Below are 13,600 nucleotides of genomic sequence, written 5' to 3' on the forward strand. Positions count from 1 at the left end.
CCTGAAATTGCTTTTTTAAAAATAGGTTTGTTCCTGTCCTGACCCAGTTTATTGTTCCTCTGGAAACCCCCCTGGGCAGAGAGGGAGTGCGAGGCTGGCGATAAAACACAATAAGAATGGAACTTGTCCTCACAGTACAGACAGAATCAGGTCGGCACCAGGCAGGCATCAGAACAGGGCAACTGAAGGATCCTCTAAACTAGCAGGACCACTGAGGGAGAGAACAATGTGAGGGAAATACTAACAATGACTTTTGAAATTTCAGTCCTGCTTTATATGCTGCTGTGCTAAGCATATACAGCAGTGACCCACCCACTCCAAAGTAACATGGATGTACCAGCAAATGATATGTCCCCTGATTCGTGAGGACTGTAAAGTAGCGTCAGACCAGGCCTTTTCCATACAGAGTTGTGCTAAGGGAAAGAAAGCAGAAAGAATTCCCAAGATAGGGGGATGAATCTAATTGCAATCAACTAGAGTATGAATCTACAGTATAAATACACCCCATTTGTCAGCGGTTTCTTGCAGCAAGACTACCAAGGATTGCTCGCATCTCCTTGTGGTTGTCTGATTTTACAGATTATCTTTAATATCTAGACTTTATAGACTAGTCTAGAGTGTCTTTTTCTAGAAGACACTGTTTCTATTTATTTCTGGAAAAAAAGTACAGGGATATTGAATTCACCAAGAAGGATGGGTAGCTTGTTATATACTCCCGCAACTCTTTGCATAAAGACATGCTTCCTGTTTTTGGTTTTAAATGCACTTCCGTGTATTTTTCTCTGGTGTCCTTTGTTTTATGTTTCACTGTTAATTCTGAAGAGGTCTGGTGGGTTTAAGTTTGAGTTCTTTCAGGCTGTCAGTGTAGGACATTTGCTAAAGCCTCAGAAAATACATGGTTTCTCTTCCCTAGCCGGATTGCGCAGCAGCAATATCTTTTATTCTCCCACTTTGTCTAGTGTAGGAAATATCAGCCTAAACCTAGTTTCGATGTATAATACACAACTGACTTAACCTGAGAGATTCTCCTTATTTGATGGAACATGGACCTGTAATAAAAGTTACTTGAATCTTTATTAAACATTCGTAAATTTGTAGAATAATACCAGGGCAGGAACAATGGCTTAATGACAGCGGTACCTGAAGTTCAATGTATTCCATTGAATGAGGAGTGATGCAACATTTCTGCAGAGACACTCTCTCAGTTAGCCAGCTAATCTCCCTCTGCCATGCCTGCCTCAGTTCCTCAATGTGCACAGCATTGACCTCACCAGTGCATAACAGGCAATGCATCTTTATGTCAACAGACATCCAATCTGCAGCAAGGAGACAGTCCTTCACAGTTTGTCTGCAGCAGAGAAGCGATGCATTCCCACTGGCTCAAAGAGAGGACACACCACAGGCTTGTATAGCATCCAAGCACTCCTGTAATCCACGCGATTGCTCTATAACAAATACATTTTAACTGTAAATTATCTGCTGTGGGATAATATAAGTACATAAGCAGAAGATCTTATTCACAGTTCAATCCCTCACATGTTAGCACTGAAAAGGCATTATTCAAATTAAGACTCCTGACAGAACTTTTAATTACTAACCCAGATGTTCTAACATTCCTATGGATTAACCCTAACCCAGACCAATTCAAACTGAGGCCTTACTCTCTAAGACACGGGAAAAGCTGGATTGTTAGTTGGTTATTTCCAAACATCTCACCCAGCAAATTTGAGCTATATTAAGGGCTTTGAGAAGCAACTTTTAAAGGCACTATATATAGAATAAAGTGTATTATTATTGAAGAATCCTTGAGATTCTAGTACATGCTCATTCTAGGCATCTATTATTTTTTGTTCCCCCTCTTTTCAGTTGCCTTAGTTTCCACTCCATCTTGAGTCACTTCAGTGGGTTGACATTTCAAGCATTTAAGGCCTTCTGTGAGTCCTGGTCTTATGCTGTTTATCATTTGCACACAATGACCTGAATCACCCCCCCTTGGTTTTCCCCTAAGTGTTCCAGACTATAAGGAGTTGAACATACAGAGCTCAATATCAAAATAAAGTGAAAACAGATTAATACTTGCAGCTTTGCACACCTGAGAGGTATTTTATGCAACTAAATTTCTGAATTTGGGGGTTTCTTAGTGTCTAATGTCTTGGCAAATCCAAAGCATCTACATCACTGCCAAACCCTATCACTACCACATCTGAAATACTGTTGCAGTACTGGGGAGGTTATTAAATTAAGTTTACCTTTATTTTCTTCTAAGGATTTTTTTGTGTAAAGTCACCCTTTCCTGGTATTTCGTGAAGCCTGGTGTTGATTTGGCCTTGTCTCTCGACAGCCCAACCTGTGAGCGCCTGTAGGGGAGTTTCAGCAGGACTTGTTTCTGCTCGGTGATGAATGGCTCCATTTCCTGTGCTCCCCGTAGGGCCTCATAACAATGCTTTACCTCAGCATTCTGCCTGTCCATGAGCTTATTAAGATGCAGGACAGCAGAACGGCGAGATGGAGGGAGCACTCGAGGTCGATCTGATATGACTTCCAGGATTCCTCTTCAAGCAAGGTTGCACCATTTGCCACTGCAGCCTTCCAGCCTCTTTCCTGCTTGTTTTTCATGAAATGTTGAATTGCCAACAGTGCTCTAGTGTATAACCACCTGATTCTTAAACACTTTGGCTTACAGTTGTCAGCTCTGTAGCACACAAGGAGATTGGAGATATGCGCGTGCTCTCTTCTCACCTAACATTTCACCCTTTGAGACACCTGTAATACCAGCTCTATAGTGCCTAACATGAGAGTTAGCTGTGATTGGACGTTAGGCATGCCTCATACTGACGTCACTGAGAGTTAGCTGTGATTGGACGTTCAGCATGTCTCACACTAGTGTCACTGAGAGATATCTGGAACTGCGAGAGGAAACTTGAGCACTCAGAACATGAACATAGAGAGAGCATTCAAACTCCACACAGATAGCACCTCAGGTCTGGAATTGATCCCAGGAGCACAGCACAGATGTTAACCACTATACAGCATTGACAAGATCCTATTTTGTCCATAGTGTGTCTCATTAAAGGACAGAGGACATATCGAACAGCTGAGAAATGTTTTTTGTTTCTAAGCCTGTGAAGGGATATTTGCCAATATCACAGGAAACCATATATGCAATGATAATGAACAGATGAGATAGAACATTTTTATAATCATTTAAAGAAGCCAAATAAATAAAATACCAATTACTTTTCCTTCGTGTCTCCTCCTTCCTGCCTCGTGTCTTTGGAATTCCGCCGAAAAATTAACAGCTCGCTGTGGATTTGAGAACGCTTGTGTTTTCCCTCTCAGCAATTTTTCGATTATTTCCCAAAGTCCAAGAAAGGTTATAACCTCATGAGAGAGTGGTTTTAAAATTAATATCTATATTAAATATACCATGGATTTGCCCCAAAGTTCAGCTCTCATTCTCCCAGCCCTCTCTTGGCTGCAGTCTCGGTTCATGACCCATTGCAGTTTCCAAAGACAGGTGTACTTTGTTGTCTCTTTTGTCTTTTTGTTGAGTTTAGAGACTCACAGGCACAGATGCTTTAACCTGGCCTGGGTTGTTTCAAATCTGTCTGCGATTTGCCATGAGCTTTTCCACTGCAAAGCAAGCAATGCCATGCTTTGTGAAACAAGCGCACCTGGATTTTTTGTTTGAGTCTGTATTACAACTGAAAGAAGTAAACTCAGGGTAAGTTCAAGCAAATTAAGGTTAGTAAACTAAAAAAAACAGAAGCTAAAAAATTGACAGTGTTTGCATTTCACAAGAAAAAAATGTTTGCCTTTCCCTTTGGTCGAGCTTAACTGAGCTTCAACAGTTTATAGTCCGTAGTTGCAGCACACATAAAGGAAAAACGAACTTTTACAAGTATTTCTTCAAATGCAATCCATTGAATATCAACGATCCAAGTGTGCTTACAAAAGACGAACCTCTCTGATCAGGATTACATTTTAATTCACAGAGTTGTAGAAGAAAGTTAAGCAAACTGACCCCTCTAATAATGCTTGTGAAACTACTGTTACACCCTTTCACAGGCCAGGCTGTGGGCTCTGGCTAAACCCCACCTGGCCTTTCAGGGTTGTGTGTTTTTCATCTTTTGACTTGTCTTTTTCTGCTCCCATCGTTCACCCTGACGTGAGTGATGGATGCAGGGACACACACCTGAGCTGCCATCCACTAAAATTGAAAGCGTCGCAGGGCGTCATTCGACCTAGATCTCTGAGGGAGGGAATCAATCTTCTTGTTTGTTGAGCAGCTGCCCAGCGAGTTCAGTTTTCATTTATTCACCTATTTGTCTGCCGTAGCTGCCCAACTCCCCACCACCTGCCTGTCTCTCTCGCTTTCTGTCAATGGTGACAGAAAGCAGTCTGCAGGACTTTTCACAATGATCAGAATAAAAAAACGTTGCAGGTTGTTTGCTTTTCCATTATCAAGCATGGATTCCAGAAATCTGTCTATTTTCTAATCGCTTGTTCCAGTTCCAGTCCAGTTCCAGAGCCTTTCCAGAAAAGCAAACCTACCAGCATGTCTTTGGACTGTGGGAGGAAACCCATGTGAACACAGGGAGAACATGCAAACTCCACACAGATAGCACCCCAGTTCCAGAACTGAACTCAGAGCCTAAGTCTTGAGCCAGCAATGCTAACAACTGTTCCGCCTATTTAAGCATGCATTGGAAAGCACAAATGTGGAAGAAATTGTTCATTATCTTAGCAAACCAATAGAAATCAATTGTGCATCTGCTTGTGGGCTCATAAGAACAAAAGGATAAACACAACGTTCTTTTCAGATGCTTTGGAAATAGCTGCAAGACACTCTCTGCTTCTAATTAATTTACACAGCCTTGATATTACAATACATGCAAATCTACATACAGAGAGAAGCACATATTATTTTTCTGTGTCCCATCACTGTGCAACTGCTGTGACTTTTTGCCACTTGATAAATCTGCAAGCACCTCTGCTTCTAGGCTGCTATTATATCAAGAAGCTGTGTTGTGACTGGTGCTGTACTAATTGATGGCGCTGTTAAGCTGGAGATAGCTATTACATAATGTAATTGTCTGGTCTTGTAAACATGTTGTGTATATGTTTTGTAAAACTGTTGTGTACCTCTTTTGGGTCATTTTGATTTGATTGGAAAATCGACTGAACAGTGTGGTAGTACAGTAGTTAGTATTGAAGCCTTGCAGCACTGGGACACTGGGCTCAATTCCAGAGCCGGTGTGCTTTCTGCATGGAGTTTTGCATGTTCTCCCTATGTTCACATGGGCTTGCTCCCACAGTCCGAAGACATTCTGGTGGGTAAATTGGCTTCTGGGAAGACTGGCCCTGGTGTGAGCCTATACGTGTGTCCTGGCATGGACTAGTATCCTGTCCAGGGTGTCATGCCTTTTTCCTAGTTCTTGTCGGGATAGGTTCTGGCTCTTGTTTATGAGATAAAGCAGTTCGAGAATCGATGGATAGTTCCTTTAACCTGTTTGTGGATTACAAATGTCCGCTAAGCAGTAACTCTTGTTGCTCTCCTTTGCTCATGTGCATTTGCAGGCGGGATCGGTCCCATAGAAAAGGAAAATCAGAGTTACATTCTTAATTTCAAAACTAGGTGTGATTTTGAAAAAGGAAGCTATCGTTTTGAGAGCACAGAAAATAATTACAGTCTGCCTGGGCTCTGTACATGTACCAACATGACACCTAGTGTTGAAATAGTGAATTGCTTGAGAGAGAAATGAAACTGCGCTTGGTATTTACTTACTTAGATACTTTATTGATCCCGTGAGGGAAATTGCAGAATTTCTAGGTTATTTCTAGGTTCAGTGTATCTCTTCAAAGTCTAATATACAGTAGGCATGTGTGAGCACTTAATTAATTAGTTTTTAATGTGTAAATATGCCAATAAAGGACTAAAGAGACGTTCTTCTCCTTCTGCACTCCTACTAAGCTGTCATTCAAGTCTGTGGGGAACAAATGTCATTACTTAATTCTGTGCCCATTCCTTCTCTTGAAGGAAGTTCCTGGGCTCCTGGTTGTACATGCTTTGTCATATTGTGTTGAAAGGATTCCTGAGGGCCAGGTGGTCTGGTTAGCAGGACAGTTTGAGAGTTTGACGAGACCTGAGGCAGCAGACAAGCTTCCCGCTGTGGGACTCTGCTGTCTACAGGGACAGGCCCATCTGCTCCGGAAAGGAGGGAGCTTTCTCCTGGCCCAGTTCCAGACACAAGTATGGCTACATAACGTTAACAATGGGAACTTCCTCATTCCTTTAGCTGTAACAGCCTCTTCATCGTGCCGACGCAAAAGGATTTAAGAAAATGTGTTCATATGTTTGTTCCTTGATTTAAAAAAATAATTGTACAGGTTTTCCTACAACAAAGTTTGCAAATTTAGATATATGAAATATGAAGCTGTTCTATATGCTATAATGGTGCAGTGGTTAGCACTGCTGTCTTTCAGCACTGGAGCCCTGGGTTCAATTACTGGGGTGCTGTCTGTGTGGAGTTTGTATGTTCTTCCCATGTTCACAAGGGTGTACTCCAGGTGCTCTGGTTTCCTCCCACAGTCCAAATACACGCTGGTCGATTCATTGGCTTCAGGGAGAAAATGGCCCTGGTGTGAGTGAGTGCATGTTTGTATCTGTCTGTCCTGTGATGGACTGGCATCCCGACCAGGCTACATCCCGCCTTGCACCCGTTGCTTGCTGGGATAGGCTCCAGCTCCTCCTCAACCCTGTAATGAATAAAGCTCTTCGAAAACGCATGTATTGTGTTCTTGAAAAATTAGAAAATACTGAAGTTGTAAGGCACCCCAGCACAGCGCCATCTTGTGGTCAGTCTTGGAAGAGGAGACCTGTAAGGAAAACCAAGCTGTTGCTGTAAGTGCTGTTGGCCAATCAGCAGGTGCTGCTATTCCCTCTTGTCCAGAAAGTCCAATCCACTGCCTCTGTACTGTAAGAGGCGCAGTCTTTAATGATATGTCAGACTATGGTCATGGTTATTTGTTGTCATTCAACTTGCCTTTGGATTTTAAGTAGAGTAGCCTGGGATCCTGGCAAAATTTTACTTCAGGCTTGCTCAACCTAGTCTACCTAAAATGTCCTCTAAAATTCCACTTGTGACACTTCCTCATATCTGCACCTGACCTCCTGTGTAGTTGGGCTGCCAGGTGCCACTCAGGTGGGGCTGCACTTCAGTGCTGAGTAAGCGGGTCCCCTCTACGTGTGAAGTACTTTGGAAGCACAGTGAACACTACAAACACAGGCACTACTTAATAATTCTTAAGTGTACATAGATTGATTTTCATGAATTTTTACACCTGCAATTCCAGGGTTTTCCGCTTTAGTTCTTACTCATGGTTTTAACTATGATTTATTCCGAGATTATTGTGAGTATAAATAATTCAGCTTGTTTTCCTGGGAACAAAATTTCCCATAATACCTGCTCATCCTGTATACTTGAATGGCCGTTCTGGCACATCCTTATTTTCTTCATACCCCTTTACCGTCATTCCCACTGTCGTCATGCATAGGTACCAAAGCAGAGAATATTGAGTTTGACGGACCGTGCAAAATCCGTGCAGCAGTGATCACCTGTCTGAGTGCAGGTCTGAACCAGAAACCTAAAATGACAAAGCTTGTAATTTTTATGTTTTTGCCAGAAGGCTCATCTAAACTGAGCAATGTTTGTCTTATTTAAAGGTGCTTATGCTGTTGGAGTCTATTTGAATAGATCCTTGTGTAAGGGGGAGAGCTCTTCTGAATGGTAAGCAGTCCTGTGAGTGGAGCAGGTCTCTTCCTCACTGAAGCTGAATTGGCTTGGCTGCAGCAGAGGCCGGCTGCTCAGCAGGCCCAGGAGGGAGAGCTGAGGAATGAAAAGACAGGGAGAGAGGAGGTACATTGCTCCTGCCCAGCTTCTCTTGTCACTTTCAGCTAACCTTCCTGTCCATTTTCTTTTTTTATTGCATTTGTTTCTTTAGCTCTCCATCTGCCTGTACTGTAAGCTGACATAAGGAGGGTGAATACTGTCCTTCTGCAATAAACATAATTTTACTTTCTGATTTTGCTTTGCATTTATTGCTGGCATTTACCTTCCTTCATGCATTAAAAGTGACCAGAAGGTGCAATCAAGTTTTGAAATTAAAAAAAATTAAAGATGCACACATCGGTGGGTAGTTAGCACTGCTGCCATGCTGCTCTGGGACCCTGGGTTCAATTCAGAGCTGGGTTGCTAACTGCATGGAGTTTGTACTGTACGTTCTTCCTGTGTTCATGTACTGTAGGTTTCCTGTGCGCCAGTGCTCCAGTGTACTCCCACAGTCCAAAGACATGCTGGTAGGTTAATTGGCTTCTTAATTGGAAAATAAGCCCTAGGGTGAGTGTGTGCTTGTTTGTGTCTGTCTGTCCTGTGATGGACCGGTGTCCTGTTCAGGGTCTATCCTGCCTTATGCCCAATGCTTCCTGGGATAGGTTCTGGGCCACTGTGACCCTTAATTGCAAAGGGCACGGTGACTGAAAGTGACAGTGATGGTTTAACTATGATACTAACCCCTCACAGAAAATGCCATGCAATGAACTGCCAATTGGTGTCTGTTCTCCCAGCCAGCCTCGCAACAGGCAGAGTTAAAGGAATCCCTTTCTGTAAGACGCTACTGCATGAGTCATCTTTGCAGTTACCTGAGCACTAAGAGTCAGTGATGTGATGCCTGAGAACTGACTGTTAAGGTAATATGGATTTTTTCGCACTTTGAGGAGTGGGAAATGCATCAGAGCACAGGCGAAGGTGAGAGGCAGGAAGTCGTTCAGTCTGCTTTGCTCATCTGCTTGTTAGTTTATTGATCTGTGAACTTCGTCAAGCTGTTTCTTCAAGGATTCCGCAGAATCAATGTGTAAATTATACTCTAAGATCTCTTCTCCTCCCTCAGGAGTATTTGCTCTCAGTGTTGCCTCCATTTGCTTTTTTTTTAGTTCCCGCATCAACATTGACTCTGTGGATCCTCGATCAAATCTCACTGATGTGCCTTTCATTCTTCACAAGAAAAACTTACATCTTTTAAACCTGTCTTTACAGTAAATTCAGTCTTGCTCTCAGAACATTTTGCTTATTTCAGGACTCAACAATGCCTTATTTTCAAATATAGTCACACTCGACTTAAAATGCAGGACTTAATAAATCTGCAGGTTGGAGAAATGTTTCTGCTTCTCCTTAAAAGGCAGTCAGGAGTCTGTTTCAGAAGTTAAAATAAGTTTTTATTTCATGCGCGTGGGAGTGAAACACAGAGATGCTTGGTGTTTAAGTGATTAAACTGGAACAGTCGTTAAATATGTCTGTTATCGATCACGCTTCCCTGTGTTTATCAAATTGGCACCTTTCCAGGATAATGCTCATCTTCCTCTTCCTTATTTGCTTCTTTTAATACAATTGGTTACTTTGTTTGGTAGCACACATTCCTATATAACACAGCATAGAATTACTTTGCAGCCCTTTTGTCCAGCATTCTTCCCTTCCAGGTCAAACCAGTTCTGAATGTCTACCTTATAAAATACTGTAGCTTCAGCAGAAAAAGTATGTACAGAGTTCACAGGGACCCTCTCAACATGCTTTTTTGTTAACAGTTTTGGTACCCCCAATTACTTTTCTTGGTATGCTTCCCAGCAGCACTGAGAGTTGTGAATCAACTCAACTCACTGCTGTGGACCCTGAACCAAGTCCTACAGTGCACCCACAGCAGAATGGAGAACTGATCGAAGGAGTAATTCAGCTCCCACTGACAGTGATGGAAGCTCAGCCGCACTCACTGTACTCTTTTGTAGCAAATCAGATACCCTGACCAACCCAACTTAAGTGCACTCAGCTTTCACTGCACACGGTCAAGTTTGCGTCATTGTTCAGGGATCTTGTGCTATAGGTGGCCAATAATAAGCAAGACTCGGACCAGTGATGCCAGGACAAGAGAACTCAGTGTCCAGTTTCAGTGCCTTTACCAAATTCTGCAAATAAGAAAAATTCCACTATATGCAAAGCCTGCACACCTCACAGGCTGAAAGTGCCCATGTTTTGTGTCTTATTTCTTGTCCCTTTTTGTGTGACTTCTGTCAATTTACAGTAACCATCCAAGCTCCTTTTCATGAGCACCTACTATAAGAAAGGTTACAAGTGAGAAGCGACCATTTGGCCCATCTTAGCTGTTTTTTTCTAGTGGGGAAAAATCCAAGATTCAGATAGAGCTGTTCTTAAGGGATACTATACTGCCTGCTTCAACCACATGGTTAGACAGTTTGTTCCAGACTTACACAACTCTTCTGTCCCGAATGTACCAAAACCTAATTTCTCCTTGCCCCTGGACTGACTTTGTCAAGGCCTTTTGGCGCTTGCAAATCTAAATCACTTCACTATGCTATCTGTTTCAGGACAAAGTGATTCAGTTTATTTGGTCTATCTGTGTGTGCAGCTCCTCTCAGATTAGGATGAGTCTGGTTGTTCTCCTTTGTGCTACATGTACCTCTAGAGCAGAAATATGAAACATTTATAATTCTAAGACCTTAAAAAAACACTTTATTTGTCAAGTGCTGCTTTCTACACTTACTACTTTCTGTTGAAACTATTTTTTAATGTGTCCTCTGTAGCCAGTTCATTAATTATTTGCAATAGTAAGGCACAGCCATTCTTGCCACAGCTTTGATCTTCAATATTTCACTCTGGGGGAGTGGTGTCATGAGGCAGGTGATAAACAAGCGCCGCTGGCAGCTTCCAATTTGGAGCCTCATCAAGGAACAGCCTGAAACAGGCCTTTGCATTTCATTGTGACTCTGTGCAATGAAGAAACTGCTACATCTGAAAACATAAAATATGGACGAGGCAGAGAAGAAAGCAATTGCAATATCAGGGGCATACTAACCTCTCACTGGGATGGATGTATCCAGCCCAGCCCTCTGTAAACCTCTGTCACTTCTTCGTGTTGTCAGAAGCAAACCAATTTAGCAAATTGATACAGATAGCCTCTGAGGATATGCTGTCTTCGTCATTTTTATATTTAGCCCAGGAGTTAATGACGAGGCTGTTTGTGATAATTCACAATGGAAGACAATTCTGACCCGAGCTTAACCAGAGTAAAGATCACCTTATAAAAGTGCATATACAGTATGCAGACTGATAATTAGAAATGTATTATATACAGGGAATTGCAAAACTATTCACTATATTCCCATCCATCCATTTTCTAACCCTTTATTCCAATAAAGGGTTGCAGGGTAGCCAGAGCCTATCCTGGCAAGCAAATGGAGCAAGGCAGGGTACACCCTGGATGGGACGCTAGTCCGTCACAGGGCAGACAGACACAAACACGCACACCAGGTTAGTTATTCCTAGAAATCAATTTCCCTACCTGGAGGAAAAATTGTGAACATGGGAAGAACACACAAACTCCACGTAGACAGCACCCCAGGAATTGAACCCAGGACCGCATCGCTGCAAGGCAGCGATGCCGACCCCTGCAGCAGCCAGGACACTTATATATATGCTATGTAAGTTCCCAAAGTTAATGTGTATTGTATGCCAGTTCCTTTATAAAAGCTGACCTTTCCTAAACTACTATATAACCTGCAAGTGTAGTAAAACATTGAGCTTTAAAACCATGGGCAACTCATGACAAATCAAATTAAAACTACAAAAAATGCACATTTTAATAAGGGATAATATAAACAGTTTGGTATTCTTTTGCCACGCGTTCCTGTGACTTACAGCTCCATTCTTTTCTGATTCCCATCTCGCATTCTTCAACTGTCTGAGATTGTGGCAGTGATCCAGCTGTCTTACTGTAACGAAAGCGTTCTTTCCGGACCCTATGCAGACGACGCAATCCGGGGATGAGTGAGGAAAACACGGGGAATAAGGCATGCAGGAGTCGGAAACGAAAACAGGGGGCGTGTCCATGGTCGACTGGTGTTCGGGGGAAGTGTGGCCGAGGCAAACAATCCAGAGCTGTGTCCAAAAGGGGCAAAAGTCCAAAGCCAGGCGGTCCATCCAAGACAGACGAGATTTAAACAAGAACCGGGACGGGACCGGCATGGGAACAGGAACAGAAACTAAAACCTTGATGGGACCAGGCGCTTCCAGGTCCTGGACTCGCCTGGTAGGGGGAACCAATGCAGAGCCCAGAAGAAAGTGAGCGACTGGCTTTTATAGGGCGAGGGGAAGGAACCAGAGGCAGGTGCAGGGAATGAGTTCTGAACAAGGATGGGCTGGAGCATCCTTAAGAGGAGGGGTTTACGATCGTGACACTTACATGGTTCAATTTTAGAGCCACTTTCCTGCAATATGCAGGTCCAAAGCTAAAGACATTGGTTTTTCAATGGTTTCATGGTTGACAGTGTTATGCTTGTGCTTTGTTACAGTACATATGCTGTACACTTTCATTACTGCATATTGTGCCTACTTTCATTGAAAATAACTTGTTTCAGATTTCATAATTACAAAAACAACATGTTGAAATGAGCAGGAAAAGTAGAGAAGCAGCTTATATTTCTAGCCTACTTTCATGCAGAGTTGGTGCTTCTCTGGCAGACCACCAAACAAATGAAAGGAAACCCATCTAGCTTATGTTGAATGTTTCTAGATGACTGACTGGAGGATCCAAGATCTTGGTTCTCCCCCACCTGATACAGATTACAGTCACAATTATGTCATTCACATTTCAAGACAAAAACAAAGGAGAGTAATTTGAGTACTGTGAGATGTTTGGGGAAGATGAACACACAACTTGAAGGTGGAGGTACAGTCTCATTTTTTAATTCAAGTGCAGGTGAATTTCATGTTATGTTTTGTTGTTATGTTGTCAAGACAGTTGTACTTCCTGTTTTAAGTTCTATTTCCTGTTTTGGGGAAGATGGGAAGGACTCTAGGCCTCAGTAAGCAATATGAGTGGCTGCCATTTCACCTACCTTTTACATTAATGGCCAATATCAGTGATATAATCGAAGATGTGATCCAACAATCCTAAAAAAATGTCAAATCCTTCACATTCACATAAAGGGCCTTTTTCGTAGTCTCAAGTCGTAATAATTTCTTTTGCTGACTCTTGTTACAGGAGCAGTTCACGCCGGAATGCAAGTTCAAGGAGTCTGTGTTTGAGAACTACTACGTCACCTACTCCTCCATATTGTACAGGCAGAGAGAGTCGGGTCGGTCCTGGTACATCGGCATCAACCGTGATGGTCAGGTCATGAAGGGCAATCGGGTCAAAAAGACTAAGGGCGCGGCTCACTTCCTGCCCAAACTAATCGAAGGTACTGTAGAAGCCTCTTGCTCTCTTCCTCTTATCTTTGTGTACTAGAAGCCATGAACACAATCAGTCCTTGTTTAAAGAATCGCCCCACTGGCACAAACGCTTGTTTGAAACATTTTCTGCAGCTTACAATTACCTTGTGACAATTTTATGATTAATAAAATATTAAGATAAATGGAGTACATTTTCAAGAATGCGTAAGCAACGTTTTTCTTCATGTAATGTGGTTATAAAGGCAGAAGTACAAATAACTTTTCCCCTTTTCCCTGTAGCACAAAGTTAATGCCGCTCA

General features: G+C 42.5%; 1 protein-coding gene across 2 annotated transcripts in view; it reads left to right on the top strand.

Annotated features, from left to right (window-relative positions):
- fgf11a (fibroblast growth factor 11a) overlaps nt 1–13,600 on the top strand; it is an 81,025-nt gene that overhangs the window by 55,832 nt on the left and 11,593 nt on the right. For both annotated transcript variants that reach the window (XR_001477774.2, XM_015340453.2), the window contains exon 4: nt 13,111–13,309. Coding sequence is in view for 1 of the 2 variants with exons in the window: in XM_015340453.2 (XP_015195939.1) it covers nt 13,111–13,309 (199 nt within the window). In the remaining variant the exon portion in view is untranslated. The remainder of the gene's footprint in view (nt 1–13,110; nt 13,310–13,600) is intronic.

Source organism: Lepisosteus oculatus, chromosome 3 (assembly GCF_040954835.1).
Source record: "Lepisosteus oculatus isolate fLepOcu1 chromosome 3, fLepOcu1.hap2, whole genome shotgun sequence".
In the NCBI taxonomy this organism is placed as follows: Eukaryota; Metazoa; Chordata; class Actinopteri; order Semionotiformes; family Lepisosteidae; genus Lepisosteus; species Lepisosteus oculatus.